At 39.3% G+C, this 22469-nt stretch overlaps 14 protein-coding genes across 14 annotated transcripts; 8 read left to right on the top strand and 6 right to left on the bottom strand.

The window, feature by feature from the left end:
* Positions 1 to 140: 140 nt before the first annotated feature.
* On the top strand, positions 141 to 803 carry RSA3 (Rsa3p; the record flags this gene model as incomplete). The annotated part of the gene is made up of 1 exon (NM_001182108.1): positions 141 to 803. One exon carries the CDS (start codon positions 141 to 143, stop codon positions 801 to 803), a length of 663 nt encoding a protein of 220 aa, NP_013322.1.
* A 568-nt stretch (positions 804 to 1371) lies between these two features.
* On the bottom strand, positions 1372 to 2340 carry CCC1 (Ccc1p; the record flags this gene model as incomplete). Its single annotated transcript, NM_001182107.1, has 1 exon — positions 1372 to 2340. One exon carries the CDS (start codon positions 2338 to 2340, stop codon positions 1372 to 1374), a length of 969 nt encoding a protein of 322 aa, NP_013321.1.
* Positions 2341 to 2827: 487 nt separating this feature from the next.
* MSC3 (Msc3p) lies at positions 2828 to 5014 on the bottom strand (the record flags this gene model as incomplete). Its single annotated transcript, NM_001182106.1, has 1 exon — positions 2828 to 5014. The coding sequence occupies one exon, from the start codon at positions 5012 to 5014 to the stop codon at positions 2828 to 2830; it is 2187 nt and encodes a 728-aa protein (NP_013320.1).
* A 232-nt stretch (positions 5015 to 5246) lies between these two features.
* Positions 5247 to 5699, top strand: COA4 (Coa4p; the record flags this gene model as incomplete). The annotated part of the gene is made up of 1 exon (NM_001182105.1): positions 5247 to 5699. One exon carries the CDS (start codon positions 5247 to 5249, stop codon positions 5697 to 5699), a length of 453 nt encoding a protein of 150 aa, NP_013319.1.
* Positions 5700 to 5953: 254 nt separating this feature from the next.
* On the top strand, positions 5954 to 7069 carry CPR6 (peptidylprolyl isomerase CPR6; the record flags this gene model as incomplete). Its single annotated transcript, NM_001182103.1, has 1 exon — positions 5954 to 7069. The coding sequence occupies one exon, from the start codon at positions 5954 to 5956 to the stop codon at positions 7067 to 7069; it is 1116 nt and encodes a 371-aa protein (NP_013317.1).
* Positions 7070 to 7306: 237 nt separating this feature from the next.
* CDC123 (cell proliferation protein CDC123) lies at positions 7307 to 8389 on the top strand (the record flags this gene model as incomplete). Its single annotated transcript, NM_001182102.1, has 1 exon — positions 7307 to 8389. One exon carries the CDS (start codon positions 7307 to 7309, stop codon positions 8387 to 8389), a length of 1083 nt encoding a protein of 360 aa, NP_013316.1.
* A 148-nt stretch (positions 8390 to 8537) lies between these two features.
* On the bottom strand, positions 8538 to 10598 carry FRE1 (ferric/cupric-chelate reductase; the record flags this gene model as incomplete). Its single annotated transcript, NM_001182101.1, has 1 exon — positions 8538 to 10598. The coding sequence occupies one exon, from the start codon at positions 10596 to 10598 to the stop codon at positions 8538 to 8540; it is 2061 nt and encodes a 686-aa protein (NP_013315.1).
* A 644-nt stretch (positions 10599 to 11242) lies between these two features.
* On the top strand, positions 11243 to 12511 carry CRR1 (putative glycosylase; the record flags this gene model as incomplete). Its single annotated transcript, NM_001182100.1, has 1 exon — positions 11243 to 12511. One exon carries the CDS (start codon positions 11243 to 11245, stop codon positions 12509 to 12511), a length of 1269 nt encoding a protein of 422 aa, NP_013314.1.
* Positions 12512 to 12883: 372 nt separating this feature from the next.
* Positions 12884 to 14305, top strand: TUB4 (gamma-tubulin; the record flags this gene model as incomplete). Its single annotated transcript, NM_001182099.1, has 1 exon — positions 12884 to 14305. One exon carries the CDS (start codon positions 12884 to 12886, stop codon positions 14303 to 14305), a length of 1422 nt encoding a protein of 473 aa, NP_013313.1.
* A 328-nt stretch (positions 14306 to 14633) lies between these two features.
* Positions 14634 to 15373, top strand: ATG38 (Atg38p; the record flags this gene model as incomplete). Its single annotated transcript, NM_001182098.1, has 2 exons — positions 14634 to 14651; positions 14711 to 15373. The coding sequence occupies 2 exons, from the start codon at positions 14634 to 14636 to the stop codon at positions 15371 to 15373; spliced, it is 681 nt and encodes a 226-aa protein (NP_013312.2).
* Positions 15374 to 15774: 401 nt separating this feature from the next.
* CLB4 (B-type cyclin CLB4) lies at positions 15775 to 17157 on the bottom strand (the record flags this gene model as incomplete). The annotated part of the gene is made up of 1 exon (NM_001182097.1): positions 15775 to 17157. The coding sequence occupies one exon, from the start codon at positions 17155 to 17157 to the stop codon at positions 15775 to 15777; it is 1383 nt and encodes a 460-aa protein (NP_013311.1).
* A 275-nt stretch (positions 17158 to 17432) lies between these two features.
* Positions 17433 to 18368, top strand: PNP1 (purine-nucleoside phosphorylase; the record flags this gene model as incomplete). The annotated part of the gene is made up of 1 exon (NM_001182096.1): positions 17433 to 18368. One exon carries the CDS (start codon positions 17433 to 17435, stop codon positions 18366 to 18368), a length of 936 nt encoding a protein of 311 aa, NP_013310.1.
* Positions 18369 to 18720: 352 nt separating this feature from the next.
* On the bottom strand, positions 18721 to 19614 carry SEC13 (GTPase-activating protein SEC13; the record flags this gene model as incomplete). The annotated part of the gene is made up of 1 exon (NM_001182095.1): positions 18721 to 19614. One exon carries the CDS (start codon positions 19612 to 19614, stop codon positions 18721 to 18723), a length of 894 nt encoding a protein of 297 aa, NP_013309.1.
* A 261-nt stretch (positions 19615 to 19875) lies between these two features.
* On the bottom strand, positions 19876 to 22377 carry HRD3 (ubiquitin ligase complex subunit HRD3; the record flags this gene model as incomplete). Its single annotated transcript, NM_001182094.1, has 1 exon — positions 19876 to 22377. The coding sequence occupies one exon, from the start codon at positions 22375 to 22377 to the stop codon at positions 19876 to 19878; it is 2502 nt and encodes an 833-aa protein (NP_013308.1).
* Between the last annotated feature and the right edge of the window lie 92 nt (positions 22378 to 22469).

Genomic DNA, 22469 nt, shown 5'->3' with positions numbered 1-22469 from the left:
CTTTGCGCGAAGAGCTCATCACTAAAAATTTGCAAAAAACGAAGAGCGAAAACTTTCATATATTGTAGTAATATATACAAGAATTTAAACTGCCCACTTGAAATAGCACGGAAAGAACTAGCCATAATATATTATACAGGATGTCGGCAGGTGATATATCAGCCATAAATATCAAGTCTGTCAAAAAAAACAGAAGGAGGAAGAAGAGAAGAACAGCTGATGTTTCATCATCAGATTCTTCATCATCGGATCCATCATCAGAAAGTGAAAAGGAGGAAATCCAAAATGGGGCCATCGAAGAACACGTTGGAGAAAATGGTAAAAGTGATCATGTTTTCTCAAAAGGTAATGACGAAGACAAACAAGAGGACATTGCAATAGAAGTTTCGGATGTCGAGCTTACAGACGAAGAAAGCAAGGATTTGAAGTTAAATTCAAAAGAAGTGATAGACGATTTAACCAAAATTTCTTTGAGCAAGATCCCAGAGCCTACGAAATCTCAAAACAAGGAGGGTTTTATGAATGCATCGAAAATTGCCGAAAATATCAAGCTTGCGAGAGAAGAATACAATGAATTGGCAGAAAACTTTGTGCCCAAAGGGAAAGACAAGACAAAGTTAAGGGAAGAATACTTAAATTTACTTTTTGAAAACTACGGTGATGATATCAATCGTCTTAGAGCTGCCCCGGATTTCACGAATAAATCACTATCCATTTTGGCAGATGCTCTGCAGGAAGGCATAGGAATGTTTGATATTGGTGAACTAGAATTGGTCTTGAAAAATAAAGAAATGGAGAACTGAAAAATATTGCTTTAAATCTTTTTCTAAAAGTTTGTCATGTTTCCGCGGAGAATATATTGACGTGCACATTAATTATTTAGATAATTCTTCGATTTTTAATGAAGAGCGGTCCTGATCCAAGTTGTGCTTCATATGGTATAAAGCTGATTCCAGTATACTGCACGAGAAGTATATGTATGTATTTTGTAATTTATATAAAGGCAAAAAAAAGAAAAACACTTGGGCATAATGGAGGAGAAGATCTTATGACCTGATAGTCAAAGAGAAAAAGAAAAAAGCAGAAGGAGCAAAGAAAGGCGGCGACCAAATGACGAATTAGATCCAATGAAAAACGATTCAATGCGAATAAAGGTTATCATGGATCACCTGATGGGCCTCTTGGCAATAGAAAAAGAAACTAGTTTGAAATTCATTAATATAAATAAATTTAAAGAGGAGAATATAGAAACAAATTAAAACGTAAAAGAAATGTATGTCGAGAAAATCCAGCCCAGTTCCAAGTATATAGCAAAGCTTCTCAATCCCAAATTTCTTTACAATAAATATGTATAGTGTTGTTACTTTACACTTAACCCAGTAACTTAACAAAGAACCAAGCCGCACCTGCTGCTACACCACCCACAACAACCATTTCAACACCTTCCGTAACTTTCTTTGAAGTCGAACTGCCACTACCCATGGATAGTTTTGTCTTTACGTAACCAAACCAGAATAATGTTACAACCATGACTATTATAGAATAAATGAGACCTGTGCCCACATCTGAGACAAAAAAATATGGCACTAGTGGTACTAGCCCACCAAGTAGATAACCGCCACCGATAGTGACTGCACTGATTAGTTCTCTATTCTCGGCAGGTTCGTCTAGACCCCTACCGTACCTGATAATGAAGTCAACCATTAGCTCAGGTGTTCTTTGTAAATCTTTGATGAACGAAACGATTGTTTCGTCCGAGAAATTAGGGTTAATCTCTAACAGAATGTCTTCAATTTCTCTGTTAATTAGGTTGGAGTTATCGTAAAATTTCCTTTTCTCCTTCTTTACTTCAGCATGATAATAATCAGATTCACTCTTCGCTCCCAAATAGCCACCAAGGCCCATAGAAATCGCACCTGAGATCAACTCAGCAAAGCCACCGGTAATGACCAATTTCGCATCACCAAGTGAAGATAGACCAGCTGTTAGAGCAAAGGGGACGGTTAAACCGTCGCTTAGCCCGATAATCAAATCGCTAATTACGCGAGGATCTACTGATTGGAAGAACCCTAGGTTCGCCTTTTCGTTATCCGAACCGTTATCGCCATTCCTATTATCTTTCCCTACTGACATCGGTGAGTTTTCTAGATCCTGCGCTGAATTTCTACCATAGATAATATCCGAGCTAGATGAGGATAAGTTATCATGCCTTGAACTATTGCTATTACTACCCCTCAACAAGGGAGTTGATTCAGACCCCCCCAACTCTGAGGTTCCACCACTACCTTTCGCTTTCTGTATAAGGGTCACCACTGCGTTCTTTAGTGCTACAATGGACATAATATTTGTGTGCACGAGATATGGGAGGACAAAAAAAAAGTTTCTTTGTTCAATATACCAATAAAAAAAAAGAGTCTAAAGGCTTCGTTCTGTTATATTTCTATTCTATAAACCTAAAAAAAGCAAAAATTGAGAGTGATGTCGCTTTAACTTGATTATTTGAACTATTTTGTTTTGTATCAATTTTTCATATATAATCTTAATTTTACATCTTCATTGTGAGACATTCGGGCTAACAAAGAAAACAAAAAATGCGGGTCACGAAAGGGGTACCGAGCCAATGAGAAGAGGGTATGTTAGTAATATTAGTGAGAAATGCGGCGCGATTGGTCCAGACCGAAAAAAATCAATATTATTAAACTGTAAAAGTTATATTAAAAATTAAGTTACATTAGTAATTGAAGTTCACAAGAAGAAAAAGAAGAGAATAAATCTAAAACCAGGCTTCAAAAATTAGGGTTGATTGCAAAATTCGAGTAAACAACTGCTAACGGCTGCTTTTTTTCTTGAACAGTTTAGTGAAGAAACTGGACTTCTTGTGCTTCGTGGGAGGATCTTGTGTTTGAGCCTGTATTGTCTTAGTGGCATGTGTCGAAGTGACCATTGTTGGCTCAGCGGCAGATAATTCATTCGTCGATGATGTTGTTGGATCCGTGGCGTCTTCCTGACGCTGAGGGGTTTGGTCCTGTAAAAGCGAAGAAGAAGACTTTAGATTATCCTGCAGTTCCGGTGATCTTGTTCTCGTTGTTGAAGCTACTGCGGAGGTAGGTACATTGCCCTGACTTTGCCCATTCGAGGACGCAGTAGTCGAGTCTATTTGTTGTTGAAGGGGTGAAGGTGAATCTGTAACTACTGGATTCGTCATCACACCTTCGTTTGAAGATGGCTTTGCGGTTGTCACACCTTCCGAAATAGACGCTGCTGGGAAGCTTTCTTCAGCATTACGAGTAACTGGAGTTTGTTCGCCTTGTTCCTTCTTGTGCTGGTAGCCGTAGTTTTCTTGAGAGAATTGCAGCACTTTATCGAACATGGTTTTGAACTTATTTTTGGAAGAACCAGTTGTTTTTGTCTTCTGCAATGGAATGGGCTCGTATTCATGCACTTCGCTTTGGACTGGAATTTCAGAATCCCCTAAATAGTGCTGCTCATTGGGCGGGATGCTCCCAGTGGATCCCAGATGGCTAACGCCGACCTGACGAGGTTTAGCCGCCGTAGTGCTATTATCGACTGCTTCAGGTTGAATACCATGTGAGTTGTAATACCTCGCTTGTGCGATTTTCAAAGCTTGGTCATACATTTCTTTATCTGTTAGCCCTGTGTTTGCACTTTTAGGCTCTGGAACTGGGTCAACAGCCTTATTCGATTTAAAATGTGTAGACACAGAGTGATTGTGCACTTCATGGGGGGCGCTTTTAGTATTTCTGCTGAAGAAGGAACTTGTAAATCTTTTTGGTTGAACCTCGACATTAGATTTGACAAGATTAGCAGTCGCCGTCGGAGAATCACTACTGCTTCTCAAGGTCATTTTTTGACCCATCCTACTTTTCCTGGATTTGTTACTCCCGAGGGGGGCCGATGCGTTATCCGAAGCAGCATCCGTGTGATAAACGTTTCTTTTAGCAACCTCTAGTGCCTTCAGATACATTTCTGCTTCGGTTAATGGTTTCTTGGCCTCTGCTTCTGCGTTTTTCACGGCAGGCGGTCTTTTCTTCCTTCTTGTCGTCGATGCTTGCTTCCTTTTATTATGAATATATTTACTACTGGTCTGATGGGTGGGAGGAATATAATCTAATGCGTCACTGAAGTTTGATAAACTACTTTCTTCTTCTAGAGGCATAACGTCTGTAGAATACTTATGGTGGAAATATGATCCAAGTGGGAAATCTGGTTTTTCCACGTTTAGCTCTGAATCATCTTGTAAATGACTTTCGCTTACTGGGGAATATGGCTTTTCGTTATCTGTTTCGTTTTCCTCGATTATATCGTGAATGTTATCACTAGCTTGTTCCTCTAAAATGTCGTCATCTTGCAACATGTAATTTTCACTAAATTCATCGAAATGACGCTGCGAGTCACCTAATGGAACCAAATTCTTAGTCGTAGTCGTGGTTTCTACGTATTCATACCCATTTATTTTTCTTATTGTCTTTTTGGTAATTGATTGAGTCCTTCCTGAAGGGTCTGTTACTTGTGTAGTCTTTACGGTAATGGAGTTGGCCCTTGAATCGTTATTGTTGCCGGCCGTCGATTTGTTCTTACCGTAGTTTCTTCTGACATTCGCACCAGACGTCATAGAATTCATACGGCTCCCATTAGTAGTATAACCGGGCGGGTGTAAATGGTACTCTCCGCTCCTTTGCGACCTCAACGAGTAAGTCTTCTGTGAATACTGCTTAGCTGCTGCCCTGGACGTTGGCGGAGCGGCAGAGGATGTGGAAAGCCTTCTTCCTGGGCTCTTTACCGAACTTCTTTGTCTCGGTATTGAAGGTGCATGACTAACCAGCGAGTGCGACCTTGAGTAATTGGTTCGATCCGGTGATGCGGCAGAAGCAGCAGAGGCAGCAGCAGCAGAGAGCTGAGGACTTTTGTTATAATCTTCATGGTTCTGATAGTAGTAATCATACCTAGATAAATCAGGTACCCTCCTGTCCCTCTTTGTAAAACCAAATACCATTTTCAACTTTCTTGATCAACAGAATGTCTTTGTTTGTTTATTCTAGTGAAAAAATAGAAGTAAAAAGCAATCAATATAAGCAACGTGAAACGATCGAAGGAAACTAAAAGAGGTTTGATGTTAGAAGAATTGATTAACACCAAATCAAGCAATTTATTGAAGTATGGGTCCCTGATGTTTGTCCTTCTCGTTCTTGCTTTCCCTCCCCTCTTCTCATCCATTCGCTTCATTTATGCTTTTATTTTCTTCTTTTTTTTCTCACAACAAATGTCCGAAACAAAAAAAGGGGCCTCAGCCATTAAAGGTAGTGAAAGGCACTTCTAAGAGTTGCGCCAAACAAGGGAAGATTAAAGGGAAAGAAAAGCTCTGGCAGGCTAAAACTGGCAGACTGGTCATGAGTGAAACTGGCGAAACTTCAGAGTATTATAAGCAGGCGCTGGAAGAATACAAAGAGGTCCAAGAAGACGAAGACCCGGATGTGTGGGACACGAGAATATCCAAGACCGGATGCTACGTAGAGAACCTCGCATTACAGCTGTGCCATGCCGAAACAGGTGACTGGAGGCAGTGCTTCAACGAGATGGCGTTATTTAGGAAGTGTTGGGAAAAGAATGGTAATAGAGAGCGCGTAAGCACAGTGGACGTGGATGGGACGACCAGTAAGGATTCGGAAAAGAAGAAATGAAAATCTAAATGTCGTGATGTATAACTTGTATATAATAGACAGCTGCAGTGATCGAAACACATTGTTTCCCTTTATAGAACATAACTGTTACGCTTTTGAACGGCATTTCTATGAGCTTCTAGAATATTTTTCCGCCCTAGCTGGAGAAAGTTCAGACAGAAAATTATTTAAATAAGTCGAATATCAGAGGTGCTGATGCGCTCACATCACATAGAAAACTGGTAAGACAATATTCAGGCGATCAAGGAGTAAAAATGACTAGACCTAAAACTTTTTTTGATATTTCTATTGGAGGTAAACCCCAAGGCCGTATAGTTTTTGAGTTGTACAATGACATAGTGCCTAAAACGGCTGAAAATTTTTTGAAGTTGTGTGAAGGAAATGCTGGTATGGCAAAGACTAAACCTGATGTACCATTGTCGTACAAGGGTTCCATTTTCCACAGAGTGATCAAAGACTTCATGTGTCAATTTGGTGATTTTACCAATTTTAATGGTACTGGCGGTGAGAGCATATACGATGAAAAATTCGAGGATGAAAATTTCACTGTTAAACATGATAAACCATTCCTTCTATCCATGGCCAACGCCGGTCCAAATACCAATGGATCTCAAGCTTTCATAACCTGTGTTCCTACACCTCATTTGGACGGGAAGCACGTTGTGTTTGGTGAAGTGATTCAAGGTAAAAGAATTGTTCGTTTGATTGAAAACCAACAATGTGACCAAGAAAACAACAAGCCATTGCGTGATGTAAAGATTGATGACTGTGGCGTGTTACCTGACGATTATCAAGTGCCAGAGAATGCCGAAGCTACACCAACAGATGAGTACGGCGATAATTATGAAGATGTTTTAAAACAAGACGAAAAAGTTGACTTGAAGAATTTCGACACCGTCTTGAAAGCTATCGAAACGGTAAAGAACATTGGTACTGAACAGTTCAAGAAACAGAACTATTCCGTGGCTTTAGAAAAATATGTCAAATGTGATAAATTCTTGAAAGAGTATTTCCCAGAAGATTTGGAGAAGGAACAAATTGAAAAAATCAATCAATTGAAAGTGTCTATTCCATTGAATATTGCCATCTGTGCTCTTAAATTAAAAGATTACAAGCAAGTATTAGTAGCCTCATCGGAGGTGTTATATGCCGAAGCGGCTGACGAAAAAGCCAAGGCCAAAGCTTTGTACCGTCGTGGCCTGGCCTATTACCATGTTAATGACACAGATATGGCTCTCAATGACCTAGAAATGGCCACTACTTTCCAGCCAAATGACGCTGCCATTTTGAAAGCTATTCATAATACTAAATTAAAAAGAAAGCAACAAAACGAAAAAGCTAAAAAGTCTCTTTCGAAGATGTTCTCCTGATTACTTGCATTATATATATGCTTATATGTTTAAATACTAAACAGTTGCGCTGCCTCAGTAGTTAAGTAAAAAGTACGTAGAAAACTCTGTTAAAAAAATTATTTTTTCAGGCATAATAAGCGGATATTTTCCGATGTCCATTTATGCAGTGGGAAGATTAAGAAGCTAATGATACCGTAACTCCACCAGTGAAACTAAAACGTGCGTCCAAAAAGCGCTGACATAAATTACTTATTGATGTCCTCACAAGAATATACAACTTTTATAGATATACCAGTGACAAGAGCGCAGGTTGAACACTGTTCTTACTCGTTTTGGTCCTCACTGTATCCCAAATATGTGCCAAAATCCATAGTGTTAAAATCCTTACCGAAAAAATTTATTCAATATTTGGAACAAGACGGTATCAAGCTACCCCAAGAGGAAAACTCCAGGTCTGTGTACACCGAGGAAATAATAAGAAATGAAGATAATGACTATAGTGATTGGGAGGACGATGAGGATACCGCCACCGAATTTGTCCAAGAAGTTGAGCCATTGATAGATTTTCCAGAATTACACCAGAAATTAAAGGATGCTTTGAACGAATTAGGTGCAGTGGCTCCCAAGTTAAACTGGTCTGCACCAAGAGACGCTACCTGGATTTTGCCGAATAACACTATGAAGTGTAACGAGGTAAATGAGCTTTACCTATTGTTGAACGCATCCAATTACATAATGCATGACCTTCAAAGAGCATTTAAAGGCTGCGTGGACGGGGATGATATAAAAGGATTGAAATTTGACTTGGTACTTAGACAATGGTGTGATATGAATCCGGCACTCGAATTTAGGGTCTTCGTTAAGAATGCGCATATCGTTGGGGCCACCCAGCGTGATTTAAATTATTATGACTATTTAGATGAGTTGTCAGATACCTTCAAGGACCTTATTGATGAAATAGTTCATGATGTCGTCCTGCCCAAGTTTCCTGATAAAAGTTTCGTTCTTGACGTTTATATTCCAAGACCTTTCAATAAAATCTTCATTGTTGATATAAATCCGTTTGCCAGGAAGACAGATTCTTTGCTATTTTCATGGAACGAGATTGCTGCGATAGCACCTCCGAAGAATGATGTTGAAGATTATGAATTAAGGTTAGTGACGAGGCATAACACGGGGAGATTCGCTTCAAAAGAGCACTCCGAAAATCATGTTCCACAGGATCTCGTAGAAGCTAGTTTAAATCCTGAAGCAATCCGAGAGCTCACTCAAAAATGGAAAGAACTACTCTCTCAACAGGCAAAGGAAGAAAGCAGTGATAGTGAGAATGAAACTTAGATTTAGAACCCGCATTTGAATATATTCGTCTTTTTATTACCCTGTTGTATGATTATATAAAATTATTTACATCGATTTATATTAACTTTTATCCGATAAAGCAACAAAATAACAAAAGTATGCGTGCAAGAATTATTAACAAGGGGCCTTACCATGTAAAACTTTCTTCTTCTAGTTCAACGTCAATCTTCAAGGAAGAGTCTATACCTTGGACCACTGCATTTCTAAAATCGTCGTTAAACGTTGCTGGCCCGCAGGAATAAAAGGTAATATTATTATTCTCTAGTTCTGAGAGTTTTATTTCCGAGCGCACTAGTTCTTTCAAATCAGGTCTTTTATTGAGACATTCAACAGTGATTTCGCTTTCTTCTTTATCATCAAAACCTTTTGTACTCTCATCTGAATTTGTGTCCTCAACACTGGAACCAGTATATATGACTGAGACTTCACAACTTTTCTCCTTTAACCATTGCAATTCATTTTCAAACCATTTCAAATGGGATAGGTCATTAACAATCCAGTAAAATTTATGCTGAAGTTGATCAGTAGATGGTAACCGTAAACATTCGACAAAGTGCGGATAAATAGCCGCAACACCCAAACCAGCGGCTACACCTACCAGATTTCTTTTTAGCTTAGCGATATGTGGAACCGTTACACCATATGGGCCTTCAAGGAATATTTTACAATCAACAGTATGATTTGGAGCACTTAGAACTTTCGATAACAAAACTCGAGTGATACCTTTATTTGCCTTTACGTACATCGTCAATTGATCTGGATTGTTTGGATCACGGTGTCGTTCCGATAATACTGTAAATGGATGTGATTGGAAACTATAGAACCATGCACTTTTTGGTGATAAGAAATACATGTATGCGAAAGCTCCTACTTGGTACTTGAAAAACTTTGGTTTTTTTACTGAAATTTTAATAACATTAGAATCATCAGTGGTACTCAAAGTAGCAGTTTTCAAGCCACCATTCATGATTATTCTAACAATCCTGCAGAATCTATCAAAGCATAAAATACCAGCCATTGACCAAATCCAACCCATCCAGCCCAGGGTGTGACAATGGTAGTACATGGCAATAATGAACATAATATTCATCGCTTTATGAATAAGAAGGAATATCTCATACCCTCTATTTCTAAATACTTTTTCACTTTGGAAAATAATAATAGACATTAATATCGTTGCCACTATACCCCACCTAAAGTAAAATTTCCTAACCAGACTTTGAAACACACCTCTTTTCACTCCCGAGGCGGTCATGACAATTGAGTGTACAACGGCCAACATGAAACAAACGTAGGCAGACCATTTATGATAGAAATTAAATGTAGAAAAGGAAAGCCCTGTTATAGGGATGAAGGGATTATTTCTTATTCCGAATAGATAGACTACTGGGAAAAGTGCAATGGCCATCAAGTCTGCTCTACGACTCACAAAGGCCATACTTCTTCTCCATCTGGGCCTATCATATGGGTGTGGAAGTTTAATATTATGACCAAAACTGAGAGATAATATAGTCAAAATAACAAAAATTAATACGACGAGACCCTTGCCTCGAGTTGTAAAATTAAATGGTAGACGCTTCCATAAATAAAAAGTTCGTTCATTATAATCTTTGTAAACAGAAGGATAAATAAGTGATTTTTTGACGGAGTTTGCCATGATGTTCTTACCAAACACCCTTTTCAGAATGTTCAAGATAGTGGCTGCAGTAAGCACAGCCACCCAGAAGAAGACGAGACCCCAAGCGCACCATTGAGAGCGCATTAGGTTAAGATGGATACCATAATTTTCCTCATAATAATAATGATACGCTGTCTCGTTCGCCATGAGCGGTTGACTAACCACGGTTTTTTTATCACTTTTCTCAGGTGCTCTCAAATAATTTGACGCATTTAAATAAATATTCTTCATGTCCTCTAAAGTATAAACTTTGATGCTTGAACATTGGGATGCTAACTTCATTAAGGCGCTGTCTAGTGTTTTGTTAGATTTGGAATTCTCATAGGCACATGCTGTCACTGAACCCAGCCAATTGATGTTTTTACAGTAGCAACTTTTAGATTTACTAGAACATCCAAATTGGTATAGCGCAGCTTGGGAAATACATGAAGTGCTAATAAGTGTAGCACTCGATTGAACCGTAGCAAAAAAAGATATAAATAAGCAGAATAATACACGGGTTCTAACCATATTGATCCGGCTCGTTCTTCCGTCGGCGTGAATATGCGAGAAATTAGATGATTATATTACCTTCCAAAAGGGAACTGAAGCATGGAAGAGAGCAAACGACTTCAAAACTGAGATTTTTACATGATTTAAGTATCCATCGCTGTAGATTAATCATCGCAAGATCAGGCACTTTAAGTTCCTTGAGAGAACGATCTAGCCTTGAGGATATTAGAAATTGGGTGTATTAGTAAATCAAAGTCGAGCCGCTATAACAATTTTCGATGAGCAAAAAAAAAAGGTGAGCAAAAATATCGGCGAAAATGTTTGGGTTGGGAGTAGATTCTCACCAAGATTGCCACAGTTAGTGTTCTTGGCAATTGCTGCAAACCCGTCAAGCAACCTAAATACATTTTTATCGGGTATTCTTCAACTATTGTACCGCTCTTTACTGTCAATTGCATCTGCCGTACTTTTCATTTACTTCTTATGTGCTCGTTCTACTATACTTTTAAAGGCGTCACAAAAATTATGTAAAGCCTCGCGACGATCATGTAGGAAAAAAAAAAAAAAGACAATACCAGCTAATAATTATCGATTAATAACGAAATACAAGAACAGTCGTTTAGTTTAGAGTATCATCAAGGGCTTTTGCACGAAATAAAAATATGAGAATATCAATATTACAGCTGGTGCCGGTTGTTGGCTACATCGGATTTGCACTGGGAGAATTATACAAACCCAAAAACTCCATTTCTTGTTCTCCAAATAACCCTTGTCCCGCAGAATGGCCGTGCTGCTCGCCGTATAATGAATGTGGCGCTGGACCGATATGTGTCGGTGGCTGCAACGTGAGGTCATCTTTCGACGAGGAAAGCTGTGCTCCTATACCTGCATTAGTCGCCAGTCAAAAACTTGAATTTGTTAGCACACCAAAGGTTCCTAAATTTATTGTGAACTATCAACCTAAGCCACCAATAAGAGAGGGAAATGGACCGAATAAGGCAAATACCAAGGTGGGTGTAGTAGAAGGGGAGCTAAATTCCAAGAGAATCATACACTACGCCAAATTCTTGGTCACTCCAGACAGTAAAGAGGCAGAGAAAATGTTGGAAGATTTCGATTTCACACATAGCGGCTACACATCAATTGAAGCGAGTAGCGGGAATATTGTTCTGGCTATGCCAAAAAAAACTACCGGAAGTTTGATCACATCGACCAGGTCGTTTCTATACGGCAAGGCAAGCGTGCGAATGAAAACGGCGAGGTCGAGGGGTGTGGTGACTGCATTTGACTTAACATCCGCAATTGGGGACGAGATTGATTTTGAGTGGCTGGGTGGTGATTTAATGACGGCCCAATCAAACTACTATTCTCAAGGGCATTTGGATTACACAAGAATGCAAAGATTTCCCGTAGGCGCTGACACTTGGGCCACTTACCACACTTATGAGATTGATTGGGACCCGGATAGGATAATATGGTATGTTGATGGTAAAATAGCTCGCACAGTCCTGAAGAAGGATACCTGGGACCCCATTAGTAAAGAATATAGGTACCCACAAACGCCGATGAGACTAGAAATCGCTGTTTGGCCAGGCGGCTCGGAAACCAACGGACCCGGTACAATAAACTGGGCAGGTGGCCTCATAGATTGGGAAAATTCACCCGATATTATCGAAAAGGGCCAATTTACGGCGCATGTTGAACAAATCACCGTAACGCCGTACCAAAATAAATTCACAGAACAAGTGCAGTTTTGTATAAAGGCAAAGAAAAAGGCACCAACCTTTTCCCAAAAAGATTTGTCAAGAGTAGTCGTTTCGTATAACAGGCAAGACAGACTGAATCATCATGATGAGGGGTCTCTCAAATGGGACTGCTTTGTTACTCCAAAGATAAATGACTGGTTGAGTTCTTGGAAACGGTCAAAATAGTCACAGCAATAATGTCTTACGAAGTTCTCTCTTCCGTAACGGATCCTCTAATTCCCTGCATGAAGGCACGCTCTAATATATATGTATACATTCTTTAGTTCAAACCTTTCAAGAAACACAAAATGCACCTATTTTCCGCATTGCAATTATTACTAATTTCCTAAAGCAAATATTTACTATTCTCCCATTATAACGTTCTCTCTTTGTTACCCTGACATTCAGAAAATATCACCGGGTAACAGAACGCGTTAATATTATCTTTTGGGAAATTTCATTAAATGTAATAAATAATAATCGTAACAGTAGCTGCGAAATGAACAAATGCGTAATATCGGTTAGTCACATGTATAAGAATTCAACATATAACTATCTATGGGTGGAGAAATTATTACTTTGCAAGCAGGTCAATGCGGGAACCACGTTGGTAAGTTTCTCTGGTCTCAATTGGCGAAAGAACACGCTATAGGCACCGATGGGCTATCTCAGCTTCCTGATTCCAGTACGGAAAGAGATGATGACACAAAGCCTTTCTTCCGCGAAAACAGTAGGAATAAGTTTACGCCAAGGGCTATTATGATGGATTCCGAGCCTAGTGTCATCGCCGACGTGGAGAACACATTTCGTGGGTTTTTCGACCCAAGAAATACCTGGGTAGCTTCTGATGGCGCTAGCGCTGGTAATTCTTGGGCCAATGGGTATGATATAGGAACTCGTAACCAGGATGATATTCTTAACAAGATCGACAAGGAGATTGATTCTACCGACAATTTCGAAGGTTTCCAGTTGCTGCACTCAGTAGCCGGAGGGACCGGTTCAGGGCTCGGATCCAACCTCTTAGAAGCGCTGTGTGATCGATATCCTAAAAAAATACTCACGACATATTCTGTGTTCCCTGCAAGATCTTCTGAGGTTGTTGTTCAATCTTATAACACTATTCTGGCTTTGAGAAGACTGATAGAAGATAGCGATGCAACGGTGGTGTTTGATAACGCTTCGTTGCTGAATATTTCCGGTAAAGTGTTTAGAAATCCGAACATCGATTTACAACACACGAATCAATTGATATCGACCATAATATCTTCAGTAACGAACAGTATACGGTTTCCGAGTTACATGTATTCATCCATGTCCAGTATTTACTCTACCTTGATTCCTTCTCCTGAACTTCATTTCCTAAGCCCTAGTTTCACTCCATTTACATCAGATTATATTCACGATGATATAGCGCATAAAGGCCATTCCAGTTATGACGTCATGTTAGATTTATTAGACCCTTCCAATTCTCTTGTCTCTACCGCGATGAACAATCCAACATATTTTAACGTTTATAATACAATCATTGGTAATGTAGAACCTCGTCAGATATCGCGTGCTATGACCAAATTACAACAACGCATCAAATTCCCCTCATGGTCCTCTTCTGCGATGCACGTTAACATTGGAAGAAGATCGCCATACTTGCCTTTACAACCAAATGAAAACGAAGTTAGCGGCATGATGTTAAGCAATATGTCTACCGTGGTGAACGTCTTTGAGAATGCGTGCAATACTTTTGACAAAGTATTTGCCAAGGGCGCATTTTTAAATAATTATAATGTAGGCGACTTGTTCCAATCAATGCAGAACGTTCAAGATGAATTCGCCGAGTCAAGAGAAGTAGTACAAAGCCTGATGGAGGATTATGTAGCTGCAGAACAAGATTCGTACTTGGACGATGTACTTGTTGATGATGAAAATATGGTTGGCGAGTTGGAAGAGGACCTGGATGCCGACGGTGATCATAAATTAGTATAATGATGCCTTCCTTGTTCAGGAATTTTACCACCGCCCAATAGTTTTATTATAGTACTCTCAATATATCTATACCAACAACCGCTTCAAATGTATTATCTCCCTTTATAAATTCTGCACTGTATTGTAATATGTATAAAGCTCTGTACCACTTTTTCATCATTGCATACATCGATAGCGCCTCTTCAACTTTAGAATTTCCTAAAGGGTAGAAAAACCAGATGATTCAACTCAGCGTAATGGAACGCTCTGTTTGAAATAAAAAACATCTGTATCGCTGCACGGATTAGTTCGATAATTCAACGACAGTTATACTAATCTTGGTGATGGAATGAGTACTTTAGCGGAAGTAAGTTTTTGAATTATGCCCCCACTTTTTTTTTGTTCATGGTGACTAACATGAATTAGGTTTATACTATTATTGAGGACGCCGAACAGGAATGTCGAAAAGGAGATTTTACAAATGCAAAAGCGAAGTATCAAGAAGCCATTGAAGTTTTAGGTCCGCAGAACGAGAATTTGTCTCAAAATAAATTAAGTTCTGACGTTACGCAAGCCATTGACCTATTAAAACAGGACATTACAGCCAAAATCCAAGAATTGGAACTTTTGATTGAAAAGCAGTCATCAGAAGAAAATAATATTGGAATGGTCAACAACAATATGCTTATTGGCTCTGTTATTTTAAACAACAAATCTCCGATAAATGGAATAAGCAATGCTAGGAATTGGGATAACCCAGCATATCAGGACACTTTAAGTCCCATAAACGATCCACTTCTTATGTCAATTTTAAACCGCTTACAATTTAATTTGAATAATGATATTCAATTGAAAACAGAAGGAGGAAAAAATTCCAAAAACTCGGAAATGAAGATTAACTTAAGACTGGAACAATTCAAAAAGGAGTTGGTATTATATGAGCAGAAAAAATTTAAAGAATATGGTATGAAAATTGACGAAATTACGAAAGAAAATAAAAAATTGGCTAATGAAATTGGGCGATTAAGAGAACGCTGGGACAGCTTAGTAGAAAGTGCGAAGCAAAGAAGGGATAAGCAAAAAAACTAGACGAATAAGGTAATTTCTTTTCAAGATACGAAGTATCGTCTTTTAACTTAGTTGGAGTATGTGATTGCTGCTCTTCTACTGCGAATGCCGCTTACCTGGAGGCATAGGGCACATATATCAAACCCTCCAGAATTGAATTTTGCCCTGAGGCTGCTTGAAGATTGTCAAATAAAGATTCGGTCAAAAAGAGGATGATATAAACTTGGGTGGACCATCGGGGTGTTAACTGAAACGGAATCAAGGATGCATTCATATATATATCTATATATATATATATGTGTGTATATGTGTATGTGTGTGTGTGTGTGTGTGTGTAATATGATATATATCTTCTACCTGAATAAATGAAATATGATCCTTCCGAAACCAAAACTGAAGCAAATGGTGTTAAGATGAGTAAGTTAGGCTTCTGTCGAAACAATCCATTCTTCTACAATTTGAGAACAGCGGTAATGCTTTTGGTCAAAGTATTTTTTCCAAATTGAATGATGGCGTCGAGATGCGTTCTTGCAATTCTCCAATATCAGTGATGCTAAAGGAATTATTTGGCTGGATGTATAGCCAGAGTAGAATACATGTTTTAAAGACCAATCATTTGAACCAAGAATTGTTCTGCTCAGAAAATACGCGCCAGCAGCTAACCAGCTTGGTGCCGCAGCCACTAGTTTGGGTTCTACTATTGTAGTTTCCAATAAGTACTTTGCTAATGTTCTTGGTTCGAAGTCATAGTCATCTGCTTTACTTATCCTTCTTAAAAATGGCATGGGTCCTGGCCAACCTATTTCAAATTCCAGAGTATCTATCATATACTGTTCCGCTCTAATAATGTCATCTCTAGTGTATGTATTTTCCAGCATGTAAACTAGATCATCCAAAGTGGGGCAGTTAATCTCTTCAAACTTGGCAGCAATAAATAAAGCCGATACACCAACCAATTGAAACCTGTTCAAAGTAACGGTCTTCTTTGACAGAAATCTATCCACTATATTAATCGTCAGGTATAGCGTTTCTGGTAAAAGTTGAAATCTAAAATGCAGTTGAACTAGCCAATCTATCATAGTTCGTCTGAACGGCCATGTAAGCTCTACTTGATTTTGCATATAGTAGGGATTAGGCCTATATTTCACTTCAAGTTCTCTCAAGTAATAGAATATGTCGGAAGCGTACTCCACAACCATCACAACATCATGGGTATCATCATCCAGCGGATTGGGAACCGACCGAAAATATTTTTCAAACGCCCTGTCCAGCTCAGTCTGAATTTCATCGTTGTTTATTGGTGATAGTGGTTCAATTTGACTATCAACATCCTCTTCAATGACATCTTGCATTTCTCCATCGAAATCTTCATACACTTCATCGGCTTGAATCTGCTGATCATTTACTCTTCGACTTAACAAATCATCAATAGCATCTTCATTAACTTGTTCGTCATCAGTAGAAGAGCCTTCAGAACTATCAATTAAAAAATAGTCGCTATCTTCATGCCTTACGTCTCGTTGTTGTTCTTTTACCAAGGCCGATGAGCGTATGTTCTCTATTTCAAAATTGTTCTTCGTCTGATGGAATTTATTATGTATAGCATTGTGTATTTTGTTTGCCTTTTGAGAGGTTACATCACCTAATGCAACCCTCCTTTGTCTTTTTTCTAGCCTTTTTATACCCTTTTGAACTCCTTGGTAAAGTACGTTCTTAACTTCTTGGTTTGCATTTTCGTCCTGAATTTCAATGTCACCTATCAAAGTAGACTGTGGAGGTTGTACCGTATACCCTTCAAGCATCATCTGTCAATTTCCTTGTTTGATCAGGGCAGCCTAGTATCCGGTATAGTAAGCAGTTTCCCAAATACGACGTTAATTATCAAAGAATTAAAACTTTATGCGGCCACAATAAATAAATATCTTTCTGATGTTTCCATTGTTTTTGTTTTTGTTTCAGTGTTTACAAAGCGCAAAGAAAAGGAAAATCTCGAAGCAGAGGGCAGATAGGGCAGGCATAACTTTAGGATAATCTTGCTAATCTTCTAGAACACATGAGAAACTCCGAATAAACTTAAAAGATGAGTGATATCTTGAACGTAAGTCAACAACGTGAAGCAATTACCAAGGCCGCTGCGTATATTTCTGCTATTTTAGAACCACATTTCAAAAATACAACAAATTTCGAGCCTCCGAGAACTTTGATTATATGTGGTTCAGGGCTTGGTGGAATATCTACCAAGCTGTCTAGAGACAATCCACCCCCGGTAACAGTCCCATACCAAGACATCCCAGGATTCAAGAAAAGTACGGTTCCAGGTCATTCCGGTACACTAATGTTCGGATCTATGAATGGTTCACCAGTAGTATTAATGAATGGTCGTCTTCATGGATATGAAGGCAACACATTGTTTGAGACTACTTTTCCTATTAGAGTGCTTAACCACATGGGTCATGTTCGTAATTTAATTGTCACTAATGCCGCTGGTGGTATAAACGCGAAATATCAAGCCTGCGATTTGATGTGCATTTATGATCATTTAAATATCCCTGGCCTTGCTGGCCAGCACCCATTGAGAGGTCCTAACTTGGATGAAGATGGACCTCGTTTTTTAGCCTTGAGTGATGCATATGATCTGGAGTTGAGGAAGCTTTTATTTAAGAAATGGAAAGAGCTCAAGATTCAAAGGCCACTGCATGAAGGTACTTATACTTTTGTATCTGGACCCACTTTCGAAACAAGAGCAGAATCCAAAATGATAAGGATGTTGGGAGGAGATGCTGTCGGAATGAGTACTGTTCCCGAAGTCATTGTTGCAAGACATTGCGGATGGAGGGTTTTGGCCTTAAGTTTGATTACCAATACTTGCGTGGTGGATAGCCCTGCCAGTGCGTTGGACGAATCACCTGTACCCTTAGAAAAAGGCAAAGCGACTCACGCTGAAGTACTGGAGAATGGTAAAATCGCCTCTAATGACGTGCAAAACTTAATTGCTGCCGTAATGGGGGAATTATAATTGTTATAACTTAAATACCTCTATTTATTACATAGCGGGAAGATGTACCTTCGGCCGGTAGAATAATTTCGCCTGTTCTATTGAAGAAAAACAGTCTTATATATCTATTGTATATACGTCGATTATTTTTGTTCGCTTGTTTTTGTATAAGAAATATCTATGACAATATTAATATAAGAAGTTGCAAAAAAAAAACAAAGAAAAAAGTTGAAAAGTTTTTGAAAACTTCCACAAATCTTTAATTGTTATACGTTACTGTACATTATGCGTTTATTTCCCTTCAAATTCGTCGATAGACTCATTTGCATTCTTTTTTCTTTTGAGATGTTTCATTTTAAATTCTTGATACTCTTCACTGATGAACTTCACCAGCGGGTTCCCATTTACCCTCAAGATTTTCCTTCCATAAAGTAACTTTATTATCGCCACCGGAAAGAGCTAGTACATTACCTGACAAAGACCAACTGGCTCTCCATAAAACATCTGGGAATTTTTCTTCTTTTAATAAAGTTTTTTTCCATGGGCCTTGTTCATTGTCTTGAGTCCAAATAATACAGGTGCGATCTTGAGAAACACTGGCCAAATAAGAACGTAGAAGAACAGTAGGTGACCATGCTACGTCTCTAACCCAATCGCTGTGACCTTCTAAGGTGCTTTCCAGAACATAAGTTTGGGCATCTGAATTGTACTTCCAAATCTTTACCAAATTGTCAGCACCCCCAGTAACAAACTTGCGAGATTCTTTAGTACCGTTGTGTTCACCATCTTCTTCGATGGTAGCTGGAGCCCAAGAAGCAGAGTTAACGCCAATGGCATGAGCATCGATGATTATTGGGGAAGTAGTACCGTTTTCTTTGAACTCTACTACGGAGACCTTACCATCAGAGGAAGCAACCAGCAGTAGGGGGCCATATTCATGAGGAGCCCATTGAACAGAGTTGACAGAAGCAGAGTGGACAGCATGAACGGCAATTTGAGACCATCTACCGTTTTCTTCCTTCCAAATCAACACTTTACCATCATAAGAACACGATGCCAAAATGGTTCCGAATTTAGGATGTGCCCAATCAACACGCCAAACTGGGCCTTCGTGGCCAGTCAACGTGTCTATTAACTTGTGTGTTTCTCCTTCGACTTCAAAGATCTTGATTGTCTTGTCAGAAGAGCAGGTTGCAAGGCGCTTCCCATAATAGTCTAGAACAGCGTCATGGATTAATTCGTTGTGCGCATTAGCTATGACGACCATTTGTATGCTGATATAAAATTATCTGTTATCTTTGCGCTTGTAAGTTATTATTATTCAGAGCTGGAAGCCAATTGTATCACCTTCGCCAATGCACTTTCACTGTTCGAAATTGTGTTGATCTCAATGGGGTTAAAGCTCTAGGGTGGTAATTCTCTGTCGGTTTCGCTTTTTTTCTTCTCGCTGTTCGCTTTATTGAAAACTTTCGGGTAATGCGTGGGTGATTTCTATGGATAGTCTATGTATATATCTATACAAACCACATCATATGGCGAATATCTGAACATTGAAGTCCCAGCCCGGGGGACCTTGTGCTTGTTGTTGTTGTTGTTGCTCTTGCTGCCGGTTACCATTTGCATTTAATTGTGCTCCATTGAAACGGACATTCCAGCCTCTACGGGCCGCCAGTGTACTCATTAATATACTTAATAGGAATATCCCCAAGATACATCCCATCGTAACAAGATCCTCCATTTGGAAGCCCAAAATCTCGGAAGCCTCCTCTTGGTCGTCACCCCTATGGTTAGCTCCATTCTGCACTACAGTTCTGTGTTTGTGAGAATCTTCCGCAGCTTTGTCACTATCCTCCTTATGTCTCATTCTTTGTAGAATCTTCGTCAATTGCTTGTACCATGAAGTCTTCGAGTGCTGAGTATCTTCGTTAGGGTTAAGTGGCGAGGAAGGTTTCCAGTAGTTTACTTTTTCTCTGGTGATCCAAGTCAACCATGACTTTAGGTGTAATTTTAAAACACTCAATTTGGAAGCCAAGTAAAATCTATGATCGTGTTCTGAAACTTGGTCGTAGTAACGTTTAGCAAGATGGAAATCTCTGTTTACACCTAGCCCATGCTCATGCATGTACCCTAAGTTCCAGATAGCCTGTATAGAGTACTTCAAAGCTGCACCCTGATAAAGAGCCATAGCTTTACTGTAATTCTGCATCTGAAAATAGATATCTCCCGCGACAACACCAGCATCTATATTTCCCTGTTTAAACGCTCTTGTATAGTAGGAAATTGCCAAAGTTTTTCTCTGATCTGTGGTTCTTGGAGGATCCTCAAACTCATATGGCAACTGGTACATTAAGTAGGCGGCAGAGACTTGAGCAGTCTCGTAGCCTTGCTCGGCTAGTTGGGAATAAGCCCATAAAGCCACTTCTGAACGATCGTTGATTAATGCGGCAAATGCTGTCCTCAGTTTAGGTGCCATAATAGCTTCGTTTTTGTCAACGAATGTTTTGAACAGGTAAGCAGTGTTTTCCACACTACTCTTACTGTTCATTCCAGATTCGATCATTACTGCAAACTCATATATGGCTGGAATGAATCCATTCAAGTAGGCAGTTTCCATTAAGTTAAATGGGTCGCCGATTTTTTCTTCAGGGAATGAAGTGGCCAATTTGGATAATTGGAATTCTACGATTCCATTGTTAGCTTGTGTTTTCATAGCTTTCATATAATACGAAATTGCTTGAGAAATATTGTTTGTGATGTATTGATTTATTAAGCCCAGATCTATGCACGCTCTACCTATAGGTCCCTGTGCCCTTCTGCTTATTTCTAGCGACGTGGTCAGGATCTCTTCGGCCATATGAATATTAGGCTTCGAGGAGCCTTCGCCGGTGAAATACATGTGCCCCAATAATTGTAAGCAACGGACGTAGTAAAATACTTGCAAAGGATCCAAATTGTCGACATGAGGCTGAAATTCCTTGTACGTTAATTCCAACAAGTTTTTGGCGCGCTCACAATTTCTGCTTTGTGAATATGTTCCTTTATAATCATTCAAAGCTGCATAATATATCCGAATGATTCGTCTTTCACTGGCATCCTCGTCATCTTCGTCGCCATTTATGTTGCCATCGTTACCGTTGAAAGCGAACCTACCCATCGGTTCGATTTGCAAGGTCATCTGTACACCGTTAACTTGCGCAATAAAGGGTGAACCAATATCTGGTCTCGTAGTTCTTTTCCTTACTGTAGAAGATGGAACGGAATTCAAACCTTTACCTAATAGGCCACTCTCAAAATCCGATATTCTCACGTTGTAACTTTCCCAATAGGGGAAGACAATATCCCATTCGTCCCTGGAGTACGACTTTCTCAGCTGTTCAGCAATGTCCCTGTACAATACTAAAGATTTATGAAAATTTCGTGGGACATTGAAGCCAGAATAGTATTTATAAGCTAGCACTTGCTTAGCCTTTAAATTCCCTAGTTGGGCAGCCCTTTGGTAATATAGCAGTGCTTTAGCAGAATCCTGAGGGATCACGGTTTGATCATTACCAGAAGCACATCCCCCAGTGGCATACATCACAGCTAAGTCGAAGATGGCCGAATGATTGGTGAAGTGGGTTAGATCATTGAATTTTTCTAAGTATTTGTGTGCCAAAGTCATATTATGCGGGAAATTATATTGACTCCAAAGGTGAATCTGGCTAAGTGTATATGTTGCTTCTGAGTTGTTGAATTGTTCACTTGATTGTACAAGTAATTCATAAATATGACGTTGAGAATCTGTGATTTCGTTTTGCCAAATGCTCTGGTAGTTTTTTTCCTCATTACGTGGGGAATAATCCATCGGTACATAGAATCCAACAAATTCATCTGCATTGGGTTCCATAGCAGCTTCTTTCATTGGGTCTCTGGACTTAGCTATGGTATTTAGTAGATGTCGCGCTTCAGGCCAAGGGTCCGCTATCGAATCAGCCCTTATTAACACTATTGCGTTACATATTACGCACAGGTATAATAAGAGTGTTATCATAGTTTGCTTATAATATTCGGCAGGGGTTAAAGAGTCACGGTGAAATTTGAATTTCTAATCGATTGTTCTTTTTTATTTTGCTGAAGTGCGAG

The sequence above is a fragment of the Saccharomyces cerevisiae genome, chromosome XII (assembly GCF_000146045.2).
Source record: "Saccharomyces cerevisiae S288C chromosome XII, complete sequence".
In the NCBI taxonomy this organism is placed as follows: Eukaryota; Fungi; Ascomycota; class Saccharomycetes; order Saccharomycetales; family Saccharomycetaceae; genus Saccharomyces; species Saccharomyces cerevisiae.
The sequence above is the reverse complement of the archived record's forward strand: the minus strand, read 5'-3'. Positions and strand labels throughout refer to the sequence as shown.